General features: G+C 40.7%; 1 protein-coding gene across 2 annotated transcripts; it reads right to left on the reverse strand.

Moving 5' to 3' along the window:
* Window positions 1-568: 568 nt before the first annotated feature.
* Window positions 569-16,979, reverse strand: LOC106583110 (ETS domain-containing protein Elk-4). 2 transcript variants are annotated; one of them, XM_014166937.3, is made up of 6 exons: window positions 16,474-16,979; window positions 9,352-9,566; window positions 7,311-8,024; window positions 6,911-7,159; window positions 6,105-6,230; window positions 569-5,148 (listed from the first exon to the last, which is right to left on the reverse strand). In XM_014166937.3, the coding sequence occupies exons 2-6, from the start codon at window positions 9,556-9,558 to the stop codon at window positions 5,050-5,052; spliced, it is 1,395 nt and encodes a 464-aa protein (XP_014022412.1). In that variant the 5' UTR covers window positions 9,559-9,566; window positions 16,474-16,979; the 3' UTR covers window positions 569-5,049. The 2 variants fall into 2 exon arrangements, with proteins under 2 accessions (XP_014022412.1, XP_014022413.1); XM_014166938.3 differs by having other exon boundaries at window positions 7,314-8,024; window positions 16,474-16,978.
* Window positions 16,980-18,313: the final 1,334 nt, after the last annotated feature.

An 18,313-nucleotide genomic window follows, 5' to 3' on the forward strand; every position in this document is an offset into this window, starting at 1 on the left:
ACACAATCGTATTCGTGAGTCTCCCCTTTCCATAGAGTTGTCAACAGTGTGTAGGCCAAACCGTTCAGACACAACATACATTTTCGTCTGACAAACACCTTCCAGATGCCCGACATAGGCGGAGGAGGTGGATTGAGACGCAGCTCATGCAACAAAAAAAATATATCTTTAGCTTAAACTGACAGATTTTGATGGGGATTTTTTTAAATATGTTACAGGTGCGCCAATAGACAATGATTTTAAACTGCAAAAGTACCGGTTTCATAATTGAATTGTGATTCAAGGAAAAACGTGGTTTAATTCTTTAGGAGGGGGGTGCTAAGCTGTCATATGGCATTGTTTTAAAATGGTCATACTATGGATCATTTTCCTATTAGATTTTTAATTTTAGGACCACTTTAGGTATCAAAAAAATATATTAAATATTGATTTCGGCCATTACTACTAAAGCCCATAGAAACACATTGAATAACACATTCATAAATGGCAAAAGGGACAGTCAAAAAATACATTACAAGAAACAAGGCTTTGAAGTGTCCATCTTAAATCTAGAAAATATTTTAAAAACTCAGGAAATATATATTTTTCTTTATTTAACCCCTTTTTGGGGTAGGCACAAAACTACCTTCATACATTTTTTTTTTTTACAGGTATGGGTTACGTTTAGACGTAACACTTGTGGGGGTCCTAGAGCAAAACGGAGAACACCATCGTGTTCGTGAGAATCTTCCCTTTCCACAATGTAGGTCAAACCCTTCAGACGATAGACGTTTATGTGAAGACCGATTTTTGGGATGTCTCATGATCTGACAAACACCGGTCTAGCTCTGCCACCTTTCACCTCAGATGTAGAAGTGTCACACTGGCGGATGCGGTGGATTGAGACGTGTCCAATGCAACAACAAAAAAACCTCTCTCTAGCTTGACAGATTTTGATGGGGATTTTTTTGTTATGTAACTTAGATTGACGAACAGGTGCATCAATCGACCCTAGAGGGTTTAATGTAAAATACAAATTTTTCTGAAATATGTACTAGGTGTAATGTTTTGTGCAACATGAATCAAAATCCTTAATATGGCTTCGTATTCAGAGGTTGTCTTTATCAGAACTATAGTATGTATATAGAATTCTGTTTATGACTACTGTATCATGTTAATAAATCTAACTCTTTAGTTTAGAGGAAATACACATCTATTATAAGGCCAAACTAAACATAGGGACTCTGTTTTATTTAAAGTCATGCCTCTTAGACACACTTCCTTAGAATATAAATATTTAAGATTTAATCCTTAGATTTGCATTATAAAGTAGTTTGTGCATAGTTTTGCTGTTGATTTGGAAATAGAAATGTACACAATATTCATTTACAGCTATAATTAGATCAATATAGCTTTTTGAAAGAACACTGGGGAAAAAGTCTAATTTGAAACACAGAAAAGCGATGCTGTAAAATCTCATACTACAGGCACCCCATTGTTCTAAATGCCAACATTAAGACACACACCTACACAGACAATATTAACAATATCAAAATACTTAACAAAGACATGGATTTAAGTTTCACTCCTTAAGGCTTCGATGCTCAAATAGTCAATGCCATTAGTCCAATGAGTATAGAAAACCGTGTAAAAACCAAAGACATCACCATTAAAAACAGACTATAGAACAGCATGGAGCCTCGCATCTGGTCATGTAACAAAACCACAGATTACAATTCAGATTGTTAGGGTGATGGGGAGGGGTAGACAGAATTCATTGAAAATACATGTCAGCTGAAGTTCACATCACTATTTTCTCTGTCATATGATTGTATCTGACACCTCATAAGCAGATAACAGACACAAAGAGAGGGAAAGAAGAGAGGGATTAAGACAGGTTTGATGGTGTACTGATAAATCATATACATGTGTACTGTACATGTTTTAGCTCGTGCAAAATCGAGTTGAGCAGAATCTCCCTAAAAATGATTTGTGGTACATTAAAAGCTCATGTTCCTCATTCACAGGACTTGCAAATGTGGGTGACGATATGCCATACTTAAGATGACTGTCATTCAAATCCCAATACCTATGCAAACCTGTTCTAAAACATGAACCATACAAAGCAAAATGTAAATGTCACATTACAACGTCATGAGAATACGTAAAAAACGCTATTGTGACAGGCTTTGTGAACACCCTGTGTGGGTATTCTGACAGCAGCCTGCTTCTGCCTTCAACCGTGTCACATCATTGCCCTTTCTAAACAGCCTTGACAAGGTGACATGTTTGCAACGCAGAAACAGACTGGCACCCCCCAGGCTATTCACTGGCCATGTCATGGCAAGGGTCGTTTTACACACAAGGGTCATTTTACCCACACCTGGGAAAAAAAACACATAGGAGAGCCGACTTTACAGACGAGTAAAGGACCAGTAGAAATCTATAATACTTACATTATGTAGTCTATTACTTTATCAATTCACGTTATAAACCAAATACTGTTAGTGCTCTGTAGAAGCTGAGGTTTGCTCCCAGGGAGAGCGTATAGGCACTGGAGACCAGGGCAGAGGGAATAGGATAGGGTGGAGAGGAGGGATGGTTGTTCCTCCTCTTCATGTTTGGCTTGGGGGTTAAGGCACCACATTAGAATGGCTGAGTCTTATGGAGCAATGCTGCAGGTTAGAGTGACAATATGCCATCCAACACTAGCACCAGCGAAAGTACTCCTCACTTCAATTCTATATTCGGAGTCAGGATGTGATTTTGCTTCACACATTTAATGTTTTTCTTATGGCTTTATATCAACAGAAGTGCATAGCCTTAGGGTTAGTTTAGGGTGAGGATCATTATTTGCTCAATCTCCACAAGGTTAGTGGCTATTTGTCAAAGGAGGTGATAATAATGGTCCATTGTACTACCTGAGGCCACAGGTTGGTTTAGATTTCCTTTGTATGTTAGGAATATGGTTAAGGCTAGGTTTAAGGTTGGGATAAAGGTAAGGGTTATGGCTTCTCATAAATGGACCCACAGAGGGATAGGGGCTTTTTCACACAAATTCAAGCATTATCAACCCATAGGTCACATATGCCCATTTGTCTCTGGTATAAATGGTGGGTGTGAGGTGTTTTGGTTTTGTTCTGATGTGGCCTCCCTACTGGCCTAAGTGAGGGCGTTACAGTAAGGACTTCATCTGTTATGGCAACAGTTACACACTTCCGAGAGCAGGGGCATGTTTCTGACAGACCTCACACTGCTTCATATATAATAGCATGTAGAAGAGGGGATTGAGGTTTGGGATTGATGTGAGGGTAAAGTTTCAGATGAGGGTTATGGTAAGGGTAGAGCTGGTGTTGGCAAGCAGAGGCCAGTTGAAGCATTTCCCATCTGAGGTGGTCTCCAACTTTTAACAAATTAAACATGTCACGAGCTACAAACTATTTTCTAGCTTTCAAATATATACATTATTCTCCTCTCCTCTACGGATCCTTAGTGTACAAGAGAAAGTAGTGCACTGTTTTCTGTCAATATTCCATGTAAAATAATGGTTTTTAAAAAACTAAGGAGGGCCCTATAAAAATAAAATAAAAATACCCAAATTTGGTTTAATATTTTCCCAAATTCTGTTTTCTCCGTTTTATTTTTCCTGGTTTTAGATTTTTTTGTTTATCGCTCTCAAAAATTACAATTGTTCACAGAGAAACAACCAAACTGGATGTTCTGAATCAATGTCAATACTTAAAAAGAACGAACATTTAGATTTGAGTGAAATTCCCATTTTTTATATTTAAATGCGCTTCCAGTGTGCCGTCTAATGTACCGGTCTAGCGATGGTGCTCATTTCACGCAGTTTGCAAATAATAAATAATCGATACAAATGACATACTTACTCATGATATACTTCTGCCAGGTAAGCCCATTTTGCAGTTAGCATTTAATTGAGAAGGTCTTGGGGAAAGTATCTGTCAACCCACAAGACAGTTATCACATGAACTGCCTACTAGTCATTCCGAGTCTTTTCTGTGAGCCAGATCATTTAGCGCCGTTCACCAGAAATAGCCGTTAATTTGGCTCCCAAACGGCTCTTTGCTCTGTAATGCTTAGAAATTGACCTAAAACCATGAAAGAAAAGTCAATCTCTAATTTAAATCCTAAAACGTTGCCTATTATTATGTCAGACTGTGACAAAATTATTACATGGACTTAATGACGCTCTCTCCTCACTATATTGTTCCTGCACTGAAGAATTAGCATCTTCAGAGAATGTTTTTATAATTTATCTTCAGATAATCGATGTCTGGAGCTCAAAAGCAATAGTAAAAGTATGCAAATCAGGGAGCCAAATGAAGTGATGGGTTCGCGAACGACCCATCACTAGTGGCTACACACGGAGTAAGACAAACGCCCGCATTACACAGACAGAAAGGGGCAATATTGCTGGAAATTCATTGGCAGATATTGTGTTAGGTTTGGCTTTTTAAGTCAATAGTGGCTAACCAGGGGTGGGATAATGTCAATGTTGCGTTGGTTTGATAGTAGCTGGGGGCTTGCGGTGTCCGATACTTGTGAGATTTGTTTATGACAGTTTGCAGTGAAACACGTGAAAATTGCATGTACTTTCAGAATTGTTTTGCGAGCTACTCATAGGTGGTCTACGAGTTACTGGTATCTCGTGATTGACCGGTTTAAAACATACAACAAATAGCAGGAACATTATCAATGAAAACATCTAAAAACTGAGTTGGAATTGACAACACAGCATCAAACAGAATAGAAGAAGGAAATAATATGAATGTTCACATATAAAAAAAAAATCTCTGTAATACCATTGGTCTCAAGAACGGAGACACAATTGCCTGTTCCAGGTAGAGATGCACATTTGTGACTGCTCAGCATCCAATCCGTGAACTTTGCAGCACCCGTTACTATGGCAATTCCTAAAAAGTCTGGCTAAGCCCTCTTTAGGGGAGTTGTGAACCACCGTGTCTTGTGTCTGTTTGGGAGGTGTGGAAGGAGCTGAAGTAGGGCCTCAGTGTCTGGGGGCTCCACAGGTTCCAATGATAAGGTCTCTTATGTCTTATGAGGGTCTGGGGTGAGGGGTCCAGGGGTGTTGGTCCCATCCAGGTTGTGTGTGGGGATATGGAAATGAGGGGTGAGCACCGAGGGGAACTGGAAGAGAACACATAAGAGAACACATGAGAACACAGAACTGCTTCAAATGGGTCATAAAGAACAGAATTTGGGTCCATAGAATAGAGGACAGAAACAGACGACACAGTAAGGAGTAGAAACACAGGGTGTTTCTCAATATGCATACTACCGTGCTCCACACTCATGCTCAGAGTTCGTTCTCCGAGGACGCTAGAGTGTGGAGAATGCATAAAAATGTACATTTTGAGAAGCATTCCCCTGCTACTGCATTACCTTTGACCAATACAGACAAAACAACTACATAAAGTAAATGCAAGCATGTAACTTCATAATTATCAGCCACCTATATGTAAAAAGTATTAATCTAGCCAGCCAGCTAGTTTTACATGTAAAAATCTACCTAAAACGAATGTAATGAAAAGGTAATGTAGATGGCCAACGTTAGCTACCAGTTAGCCTGCGGTCTATGCACACCACAGTGGCTATTCTAGGCAGTTAAACATTTCATAATTAACACAGTATGTATTTATTTTTAACGTATCAAGGCAACACGAGATGTGATTGGGCAACTTTTCATTCCAAAGTCTGAGTTAATTTTCTCTCACTTCAGCTCAAAACCAGCAGACATTGTTTTCAAGAAATGTTGAGTAGTTTTTTTACTTGGCTCGTCATATTACACCAACAATCCTACGAATATTTCAATTGAAGCTTGAGTCGATTAATACTGAGAAATGTGTACAAACGAAGTATGCATCTGCGAACAACCATCCGTGCTCCGTTTCATATACTTTGATTTGGACTCGTACTCTGATTACCGTTCCATGCTCGGAGCACACTAGTATACATATTGAACTGACAGAGAGGACAAGGACAGAAAGAGGGAAAAGAGAAAGACTGAAGTGCAGTGGAGATTGGAGGGTTCCCTGAGAGGGATGAGTGAGGATAGAGTGATGAGAGTGGGGGTGTGTTCTGACCTGGAACAGGGTGTGTGCGCCCTGCTGGCGCCGGGTGGCCGGGCTGAGGGGAGCCACCGGGCTGAGCGTGCTCCAGAAGTGGATGTTAGACAGAAGGGGACTGGGGGTCAGCAACAGAGTGGGTGTCTGTAAATACACACACACACACACACACACACACACACACACACACACACACACACACACACACAAAAACAAGGCGCTAGTCAGCAATAGATTTGGACACATAAGTATTCATTTGGGAATATCTCAAATTATGCCACAAAATTGTTCTCAAAACTAGAATTCCAGCTTTAAGTACAAGTAGTTGTGCAGACTTGATAAAGACCAGAAGAGAAAAGATGTGCTCTTCTGTATCCATAATGGCTTTGATGGTTTCCCAGCAGCCCAAGGAAAAGTCAACCCAGAGAAGCTGGCCTGGGGCTGGCTCAAACAGCGCTGTCTCATGACCACATTAACATAGATGTTAAACCATAGAGGAAGAATCTGAGAGAATAATGAGACCATTGTCAAGTCTTGCTGATCTAATCTTACGATCACAACAGGAACACGTGGTCGAACGGTCAACATCTTATTGTCATGGTAACTCTGTTCAGACTGGTAGAATGGGTGTTCAATAAAACTACAAAATTGCTGCCATCTGCTGGGGGAAAACTAGCAATGAAATGTGTTTACATTTCACTTAGCCTTGTCCCTAATTGTAAATGTGTCTTCTCCTAATCAAGAACACATCTTAAACAATAATTCTGAGTGAGTGTGGAGTGTATAAGATTGCGTAAAAATGAATGTGTGTGTGTGTGTCTCACCTGTAGCAATGCAGGTGTGAGAGATGCGGTGGGAAGGGAGGGGCTGTAGAGGTTCATAGGTGAGAGGTCAGAGGTGGTGACCACCAGTGTAGGAGTGGACAGCTCCAGGACTTTAGGAGGCTTGCGGGCCTTGCCCCCTGTGATATGGCCACTCACACACAACGGAGACAAACTCATCTCCCTATTCCCTCCCTTGTCCCTGTTCTCTACACACACCTCACCACCTGACACTTGGCCAAAACTCTGCACCTGAAAGATGGGGGGGAAGCAGTTGAATCACAGAAAGCAAAAACATGAATGCTAAATCCATCTTCATGTTTAGTAATCTGCGACTCTGTGGACTGGACGGAGATGGTCTCCATGTCGCAGTAGGTTGTGTGCACGTGTGTGTTTTCCTTACTACCTGTATCTGCGTCTCTGTGGGCTGGGAGGAGATGGACTCGATGTCGCTGTCAATCACCAGCTCCTGGGTGGAGTCAGGCACCATGCTGGGGGAGGGGCCCCGAGTGGGCAACTCTGATAGGCTGAAACTATTCAGGATTCGAAGACTCGAGGATTCCATGGGCTTGGCTTGCTCAAACGCACACACAGCCTGAGGCAGGAGGACAGAGTGTGTCATCACGACATCGCCCATGGAAGGGCACAATGGCGGATTAGGTGTTTCTATTGTAACCGGAGGGCTTCTCTTGGGAGGGGTGGTCCCGAACTTGATAACTGACGGCGACAGCATTGGCTGCTGAGAGAGTGGGTCTTGAGCCTGGGTATTGGACTTCCTGTCGGCCATCTTGTCTGCAGGGTTCTCCATCTTAATGGACTTGAAGAGCTGGCGTCCATTTTGCAGCGAGGTGAGGGTGAAGGAGGTGTACAGGCCAGAGTGGATGTAGTCATTACGGTTGGACGGCTTAGTACTGGACCCCTGTGTCGCTGTCATACCTCCAGCCCTGTCCCCACCTTCACCATCTCGGGAGTTGTTGTCCCCCCTCTCGGACAGGGGCAGGATACCACCTGCACACCCCTCCCCTTCCGGCCGAGCAGAGGCATCCCCTTTCAGGATGTCTGGGTAGGAGACGAAACGGTACACAAACTTCTGCCCGTTCACCTTCTTAATGATGTTCTAGAAGAGAGAGTAGGGGAGAGCGAGAAATGTTACGCTATGTGGAAAAAGATGTACACAAGACAGACACTCTACTCTCTCTTTCCTCCCCCAAAAACAACCCACAGAGTAACCGCTGTGTGGGACTGTTCCATTCTTCCTGTCTGTACCAAGCTAAATACAGCTCACCACCCCACCCACTGACAGAGGCAGGCTGTCTTTAGGCCAAACCACAGGCAGAGTGGACGAGACACACAGCGACACATGAACCCAGCAGTACTCTGGGTGACATCACAGGATGGCAAAACAGAAACTTCCCTGCCCATAGCTCTACCCAGCCCAGCATTAAACTAAACCCTGCACTCATTTTCAACAGGTCTCATCAAGGGGCCCCTTGTCAAAGTTAATGCATTGTGTGGGAGTGTAAGTTCGAGTGTGTGTACCTTGTCATAGTATCTCAGTATTCTGCTGAGTTTGTTGTAATTCATGCTGCGTGTATGTCTCTGTGTGTGTGTGTGTGGCCCTCTAAAATCTGATGCGGAGAACGCGGACGAGATCATGGAATCCAGACATTAAAACAGGATTCAACAATGTAAAAAAATGAACTTATTTGAAAATGTATTGACTTGCCCAAGATTATCATAGGACATGAACAAGATTATCATAGGACATGAACAAAATGCATCAGTGACTTATTTTCCTTCAACTTTCTGAAGAGGCAACGTGTGAATCCACGTCGTGTGTGCTCGTTTGTGTATTCTGGTAGATGGGAAGGCTTTCCAAAAAACCTTTGCAACTAAATGTTAACTACAAAGTAGCCTATGCCTACCTGGCAGAATGATATCATGATTATTTTCATCATTCCAGAGGGTATTTGTTTAGCAAACTCTGCAATCACATGTGCACTACATAAAACAGCGCTAACCAAACAAGGGTCTTACATTTTTGTCATTTAGCAGACACTCTTATCCAGAGCAATTTACTGTAGTGAGTTCATACATTTTCATACTGGTCCCCCATGGGAATCAAACTCACAACCCTGGCGTTGCAAGCACCATGCTCTACCAAGTGAGCCAAGGACACTTTGTGCACTTGCATCTTTGATTTTTCCCAGACCTCAAAAGTGGTCTGCTGATGTGGTTTAAGCATTGTTGTGGACTTAGAACATCACGTTACATTTTTTCTACTAAAAACTGATCTTGAGAGCAAAAACCTGAAAACATTTTGGACAAACCAGAAACCTTGAAAAACAAAAAAGGAGAAAACAGAATTTGTAAAAAAACAACAAATGGAATTAGGCCAAAAAAATTGAGATCTTATAGGGGCCTATGCATGCGTGTGTGTGTACCTTGTCGTAGTAGTATCTTAGGGCTCTGCTGAGCTTGTCGTAGTTCATGCTGGGTTTGTTCTTCCGGGTGCCCCACAGCTTGGCCACCTCCTCCGCCTGCAGCAGCTTGAACTCGCCCTCCTCATTGGTCCAGCAGATCAGCTGATCATTGGTGGGGTCCAATAGGAGCTGGAGAAGGAACTGCCACAGGGTCACGGAGCTGTCCATGCTCCCTGCTACAGAGAGAGAGAAAGGGGATGAAGATGACAGACCAGACATGCAGTGTCACCAAAAGACAGTTATTGGTGATTCCATGGAAAAGTCAACCTGAGCATGTAAAAATAAAGTTACATTTCCAAATGAAACCACATTCCAAATTATTATTCATATCTATATGTTGGAGTTCAGGTTTTATTCGACCAGTTAAAGCAGGAATTGCATGATTTTTTTAAATATATTACAGTGTAGGAGGCCAACTCTCAAATAAAGGCTTTTAGTCATTGATATTTCATTGCTATTAGAAAGGGCTCACAGAGCTTGTTTTTCCACTCACATCTGTCCCCCAATGTTAATGAGGAAGATGAGATGTTAATGAAGCAATACAGAGCAAATTGAGTGTCTTGAGTTTTGTTTGCATGTTCTACAGTCTTGTAAATATAGGGGGAGTGACTGGGACAGGCAATGTATAATCCATAATGTTTTTTACAACAACAAAAAACATACACATTTTTTACATTAAGCAGACGCTCTTATCCAGAGCGACTTACAGTAGTGAATACATACATTTCATACATTTTTTTTTTGTTGTACTGGCCCCCGTGGGAATCGAACCCACAACCCTGGCGTTGCACACACCATGCTGGCGTTGCAAACACCATGCCCTACCAACTGAGCCACAGGGAAGACCTTACATTGGATTATTTAAACTTTGTCTGTAAAGCTAACTTTCATTAAGATTTTATATGGATTTTATATGGTCAACAAATGGGTCCTTTCTTTTCATTGTCAATACCCTTTTTCAGCATGATGATATCAGTAACATTGATAAGTTGTGAATGTGATGTATATTGATTTATCAAATCGTAGCTTCACAGACTTGTGCATTCACCAGATTTTGTGTGCTTGTTCCGAGATATATCCCTCAGACTTTTACTGAAGCAATTGTTGATATCTTGAAAATTGGGTTCAAGCTAAGAATATCTTGGAAAATATATGCTGAAATGCATTTCTCATACATGGCAGTACTGTTTAGATAATATATGTGAATACTTTCAAATGAAAGCCCTCCAAAATATACTTACTTCATCTAGTGTCCAGAACAGTAGATTGGCAGTATAGGCACATGCATATGGTCTCATTTGCATATTTTGTTACAATATTTCAGAAAAATTGTAATTACCCCAAAATATGATATTTTTGTGACTACATTCAACTGGTAGGGGCTGATATTTATGAAGAGCGAGAGAGAAAAATACATTTTAGGGTGTGGTACCTGGCCTTGTATAGAATTTTGTTATTTAACCTTTATTTAACTAGGCAAGTCAGTTTAAGAACAAATTCTTATTTTCAATGACGGCCTAGGAACAGTGGGTTAACTGCCTTGTTCAGGGGCAGAACGACAGAGTTTTACCTTGTCAGCTCAGGGATTTGATCTTGCAACCTTTCGGTTACGAGTCCAACGCTCTAACCACCAGGCTACCTGCAACCCCTATTCAGGTAATTACGCAATCCTAAAACACTATGCCTTTTGCTGACATTTTTAAAACATTCCAAATGCTAACAAATGTGTTGACAGATTTTGATCAAGAAATCTTTAAGATTTGAATGTCTATTTCAGACTAACATCCATAACAGCCGTTGTACCTCTCTAAAGTAAAAATGGAAATTACAATATCAAAAGATATGTTTTTGTGCTTAGCCAAGCATTTCCTTCTAAATAGATAGCTATGTTTTGATAAGAGACTTACAGTGCATTCGAAAAAATTCAGACCCCTTGACTTTTTCCACATTTTGTTACGTTACAGCCTTATTCTAAAATGGATTTTAATTTTGTTTTTAAAAAGCTTGCAGCGTCATACCCAAGAAGAATCAAGGCCGTAATCGCTGCCAAAGGTGCTTCACAAGGTACTTAGTAAAGGGTCTGAATGCTTACGTAAATGTAATATTTACAACATTTCTGAAAACCAGTGTTTGCTTTGTTATTATGGGGTATTGTGTGTAGATTGATGAGGGGAAAACACAATTTAATCAATTTTAGAATAAGACTGTAACGCAACAAAATGTGAAACAAGTCAAGGGGTCTGAATATTTTCCGAATGCACTGTACACCTCAGACTTTTGCTTATATGTTCAATCTCCACAAAAAGCTTGTTAATGTCATGAAACATCCATAACGCTTCTTATTTTCTTTATTTCTTCAACATGCCACCATTGAAAAAAAGTCTGCATTTTGGGGTACACACTCCCCCCACAGGATACCATAGACACACATACGTTAATGTCAGTTTCATTTTGCCTATATTTTGTTTGTTCATTCTGTGAGACATTAAAGTTGTGATTTTGCATGCAATTGTTATGTCCATAACGCTTGAATCACCTGCATCAAACTGGTGAACTGCTCCTACTCATAGCCTTGTGAAGTCCCCCATTCAGAATCTACAGCCTCAGTCAACAAGCCTAGAGTGTCTGCCCTTTTCTGCACTCAACAACGCAAAAGCAACAACAAAAAGTCTGGCTCCAAGGCTATCAGATGTTAATGTCAGCTGCAGCATTTGCTAATCTTGATCACCTAATAATGAGTTACTGTTTGGAATTCAAGGTGATTTGATAATCAGTGATTCTGCACAGCCCAGCTCCTTGGTCAGGCATATCATCTTGAATGTCCTAAAAACAGTGTTTTTGAATTTAATCAGTCATGAAGAAAACATGTTTTAAACACCTTTTCACCTGTTCTCTAGAAATGCTGTACATTCATTCATAAGGCTTTGAGAGAGACAGAAACATTATATTTCTGAATTGTAAAGCTGCAGGGGACATTGGTGTTGTTTGGACTTCTCTAAAGGGGAACTAGAGGGGGTGCAGCGGGAAAGCAGCCTTTCATACAACTCTGAATAACCCCATCACGCACCACTTCATGGACAACAACAAAGGAGCAGGGAGCTTCGTGCTGTATAACTCGGCAGTGAGAGAACACACACAGAGGAGCTCAGAGGAGAGCTCTACTGTATGAGCCTGGCGTATGGAGGAAATAAGGAGGATTCTACTCCAGTCCAGGCCCATTAAATGGCTAGGTGGAGCCCACACCTATTCTGTCCCTTCAGACATTTAAATACCACAAGGATAGGGCCATAAACAGGATGTGGGTTGTTTTCAAACTGAGGAACAGCATTCGTTTTTAAAATTACAAAAAGGTGAATAGGCTAGTAAAGCTAAAAACGGATTTCAGTTGGTTGATTATGAATGCTAAACAAGACAATTACACTAAATGAATCATAAACAACCTAAACATCAAAGCTATTAAGCCCTACATATGTGCTCCTTCCCCTAAAGAATATTATACTGAGATTGGGCCTGACACCATTTTAAAATCTCAATTTAAATAAGGCTACTGCCTGTCTGCATGCCTTAGATTTTTGTATTTTCTGGCATTCAATCTTCAATAGCTCTTATACAAAGCATGCCATGAATATGAAAATGATATATTTTGAATCAGGGGAGGATGGACAAAAATACACATTCCTTTTTTTTTTTTTGTGGCTTTTAATCTTCAATAGTTTATATAATTTAAATAATACAATTTTAAAAAATCTAATTCATTCTAAATGGATATCTGAAACACACTCCATACTGAAATCAAATATATTTGGGTCAGTATCAATGCGTGACGTCACGTCCGTAAAACAACCTGCACACGCATCTCTCCAAGCTGACAATGGGAGGTGTCACAACTGGCCTATGAGGACAACCTTGGGTAAGATCATTTCTTACCTTAACATGAAAGTAGCCTAGACCATCCCTTTAAGGTTTATTGTTATTGATAATTTTTGGGTGGAGTGAACTACACCTGCTGAAATTTTGCATGAAAGGAGAGTGTAATAGGGGTGGTGCATTACAGAGATGAGCTGCTGTTAGAGCTGAGCAATTACACAGAAGATTTTTTTTTATCCCTCGATTATTAAACAACTAATTGACCGACGTCGGTTAAATTGCTTGAATTCCATTTAGTAGGCATGACAAATGTATTGTAAAAATGTCAGTTATATAATCAAAAATCAATAAATAAAGCATGTTTTGGGGCTCATTCTGTAGTCATGGCACGCTTTGTGTAAAAGCTATTGAAGATTGAAAGCACCAAAATCCTACAAATAAACAAAAAAAAACCTGTGGATATTTGTCCATCCTCCCCGATTGAGAACTTCAATAGTCATGGCACGCTTTGTCTAAGAGTTACTGAAGATTGGGTGCTTTCAAAAAAATTCTAAAAGAAAATTAATCAAATAAAAAAACCTGTGGATATTTGTCCATCCTCCCCCAATTCAGAAAATATCATTTTCAGTCACTTTGTGTAAGAGCTACTGAAAATTGAAAGCCAGTAGAAAATAAATTATAAAAAACAAAACATTCCCCCCGCAAAAAAAAACGTGGATTTTTGTCCATCCTCCCCCAATTCAGAATATACAGTGCATTCAGACCCCTTCCCTTTACACACATTTTGGTACATTACAGCCTTATTCTAAAATTGATTAAATATATACATTTTTCCATCAATCTACAAACAATACCCCCTAACGACAAAGTGAAAAAAGGTTTTTAGAAATGTTTGCAAATGTATTAAAAAAAAAATAACAAAAATACCTTGTTTACATAACTATTCAGACCCTTTGCTATGAGACTTGAAATTGAGCTCAGGTGCATCCTGTTTCCATTGATCATCCTTAACATGTTTCTACAACCTGATTGGAGTCCACCTATGGTAAATTCTATTGATTGGACATGATTTTGAAAGGCACACACACCTGTCTATATAAGGTCCCACAGTTGACAGTGCATGTCAAAGAAAAAACCAAGCCATGAGGTCGAAGGAATTGTCCATAGAGCTCTGAGACAGGATTGTGTCGAGACAGATCTGGGGAAGGGTACCCAAAAAATGTCTGCAGCATTGAAGGTCCCCCAGGAACACAATGCCTCGATCGTTCTTAAATGGATGAATTTTGGAACCACCAAGACTCTTCCTAGAGCTGTCCACCCAACCAAACTGAGCAATCGGGGAAGAAGGGAGGGGACCAAGAACCCGATGGTCACTCTGACAGAGTTACTCTGTGGCGATAGGAGAATCTTCCAGAAGGACAACCACCTCTGCTACACTCCACCAATTACACTAGAGTGGCCAGATGGAAGCCACTCCTCAGTAAAAGGCACGACAGCCAGCTTGGAGTTTGCCAAAAGGCACTTAAAGGACTCTCAGAGCATGAGAAACATGGTTCTCTGGTCTGATGAAACCAGGATTGAACTATTTGGCCTGAATGCCAAGCGTCACATCTGGAGGAAACATGGCACCATCCCTACGGTGAAGCATGGTGGCAGCAACATGTTATTGGGATGTTTTTCAGCGGCAGTGACTGGGAGACTAGTCAGGATCAAGGGAAAGATTAACGGAGTACTGATGAAAACCTGCTCAAGACCTCAGACTGGGTCGAGGTTCACCTTCCAACAAGATGACAACCCTAAGCATACAGCCAACACAATGCAGGAGTGGCTTCAGGACAAGTCTCAATGTCCTTCAGTGGCCCAGCTAGAGGGTGGATAGAACATCGAGAGACCTGAATATAGCTGTGCACCGACGCTCCCCATCCAACTTGACAGAGCTCGAGGAGCTGGAGAGAAGAATGGGGGGGGGGGAAACTCCCCAAATACAGGTGTGCCAAGCTTGTAGCATCATACTCAAGGCTGTAATCACTGCCAAAGGTGCTTGAATAAAGTACTGAGTAAAGGTTCTGAATACTTATGTAAATGTGATTTCAGTTTATTTTAAATACATTTGCAAAAATGTCAACCTGTGTTCGCTTTGTCATTATGGGCTATTGTGTTTGTAGATTGAGGGGAATCAATTTTAGAATAAGCCTAACGTAACAATGTGGAGTAAGTCATGGGGTCTGAATACTTTCCGAATGCACTGTATCATTATCATAATGGCATTCTTTGCATAAGTTATTGATGATTAGAAATCAGTATCTACCAGCGGCAGCATAGCCTAGTGGTTAGAGCGTTGGACTAGTAACCGAAAGGTTGCAAGATCAAATCCCCGAGCTGACAAGGTAAAAATGTCGTTCTGTCCCTGAACAAGGCAGTTAACCCACTGTTAACCCACAGTTCTTAGGCTGTCATTGAAAATAAGAATTTGTTCTTAACTGACTTGCCTAGTTAAATAAAAAAAATATAAACCGAATTTTTGATGTGGTACTGACTGCTTGCTCTCTGCATAGGAAAAATAGGTTTATGGGGCAAGAAGGCCTGATAGGCAGTGTTCTGTACACAACCCTGCCTAATGCTTGTGCATCTAAGAGGCTTAGAAAAGTAAATCTGCCTTGACTCATCCAGCCCAGCTGGGACACACCCCCTACTCACAATCTGACCGTGTAAAAGGGGTCAAAACTCAGTGCGGCCGCCAAGATTCATATATATATATATATATATATAAATAGGGTTTATCAGACTATGTAACGACACAGCTAGGACCCACAGAGCAAAGAGTGAGATGTCACTTGCAATATGTTAGTGGTGTTTTAGTTTGTCCACCAAAACAATATACCGTATAACAAATCACTAAAATATGGTGTTAATGTGATAGTTGACATAGCTTTTTTTAGTTACTAGATTAACTAGCTTAATTCAGACAGCTAGCTGTTGGCTACAACATGGCCATTTCGCTAACGTTAGTAGTTAACCAATGCTGATTTAGCTAGCTGCACGAAAACCACCACTTGTTAGCTAGCCTAACGCTGAGATTGGATGTAACAATGCATTTACCCATATTGCAATTAGCTAGCTAGCATTTGTCATACCCTTTGTCACCAAGCTAGCTGGTTTACAGTATTGTAACTAGCGAACTACGCTAGCGTTAGTTACGGTACGTCGGTAGCTTACCTTGCTAGTATAGCTCGCTTAAAATATGAGCCGTCCAGAAGTGTCGATAAAAGTCCCAAAACATGACAGAAAATGAGCTTGCTATTTTCAGCAAGCCGAGAAGCAAATATGTAACTACGTCATTTAAGTGAAAACTATATATTGCCGTATACGTTTTTGTCGATAAAAACACAATGCAAATATTTAAGAACAGGAAATTAAAACCATGCTGAGATCACTTCCTTTTTTTGTTTGCGTTCCATATGCGCATTGTTTTTTGTCACCGCCGACTGCTACTGTGGTTTGAAGTGTCGTCGCGCCAACCAATTTTACTTTCAGCTAGTTACATTTGTCTTCCTGTCTTGACAAAAATCATATATATTAAACGATGCTGCAAGTTAAAATAAGTTCGCTATTGACCCAAAATCATATTGTGTAGGCCTATAATGTAATTTCGCAAGTTACAATTTAAAAGGCAAGTTTGCTAAGAAATAAGCGACTCTCTATTGTCATGGTTCTGATGCTCGTCTCGCAGGAAGCATTAGTGCGTGGGAGACGTGGAGTGAGAAATGTTGCGACAACCACCCACCGCTGACGGCTATTCTAAAACAACTGGAAACACATTTAGTGCTTCTAGAATGTGTTGTCTGCCAATATGTTTTTTCCAGGTGTAAATGTGCGTTATGTCACATTCTACTTTTGACACTACTGTTCAGAGCAGAGATGGGTCAAAATAAAATCGGGACAACCTGCTCAACAAATACCCCATCTGACCACTCTGTGGCAGCCTTGCACAAAATGTACATTTGTTTGATCAGGTCTTCAAAGGGCAAAGCATGTCCAGAGACAGAGTAACCAGTGTCTACTGTCGAGATGGATTGTAGGTTGCCCCTATAGATCATGCTCAGGAACCTATGGATCTTATGAACCTATGGATCTCCTTTCCTTATCCTTATGAAAGAACAGCCTTTTCTGTACAGTGAAGGCATCTGGTGTGTGGTATTGGAGTGTCATACCTCTATTGATCAGATGCTTCAGTGGCAGTGGTGAACTGAAATTCAGCTATTTCCATACAGTGGATATTTTTCATGATTACAATGATCTAAGCCCCAAACAAAGTATATTGTCAGCTCATACCAAGCATAATGTAAATAAAGGAAACTTGTATGAGACACACAGGCTAGTAGTAATGTAATACCAACCTGTGTAAGTAATGTGATACTGTAGTCATGTTATGGTTAGTGTACGTCTGCGAGTGTGTTTTACCGGTACAGTTCACCATATTGAGGGCACTAGGAGAGTAGACAGAGGTTTTCAATGAAAGATAAAATACAGGCTACACACATGACACTGGTTCAGGCACTGGACAGAAAACACAGACTAGAGTGAACAAATGCTAAGATTGGTCAAAACATTGAATCACTGTTTGGAGTATATCAAATTTGTTGACAAATTATTCACCTTTTCAAATTCTGAGAGGGTTGTGGAGAGCTATAGATGGACTGTATCTTTTTACTAAGATGGGTCTAGAACTCACACAGAGTAGAAATAGCTGTTAGGTACAGATCTAGGATCAGTTGGGCTACCCTCCCTCCCCAATCTAAACCTCAACCATTACAGGGGGAAACACTAACCTGTGAAATGAAGCATGAAGTCACCTGTGGCTGCAAACAACAGTGTGATGAGATATTTTATATATACATATACTGTATTTTACCATTCATAGACCAGCATCCGGTAGTAACCCTTCTCCATTGCAAACTTCATGTGAAATCCAGGACAATCTGAAGAACACCACCACAACATAAATGAAAAGATACCATAGACTACGTTCATTCAGCTTGCCTGACGACTTAAACTG

The sequence above is a fragment of the Salmo salar genome, chromosome 22, assembly GCF_965601325.2.
Source record: "Salmo salar chromosome 22, fSalSal1, whole genome shotgun sequence".
NCBI lineage: Eukaryota > Metazoa > Chordata > Actinopteri > Salmoniformes > Salmonidae > Salmo > Salmo salar.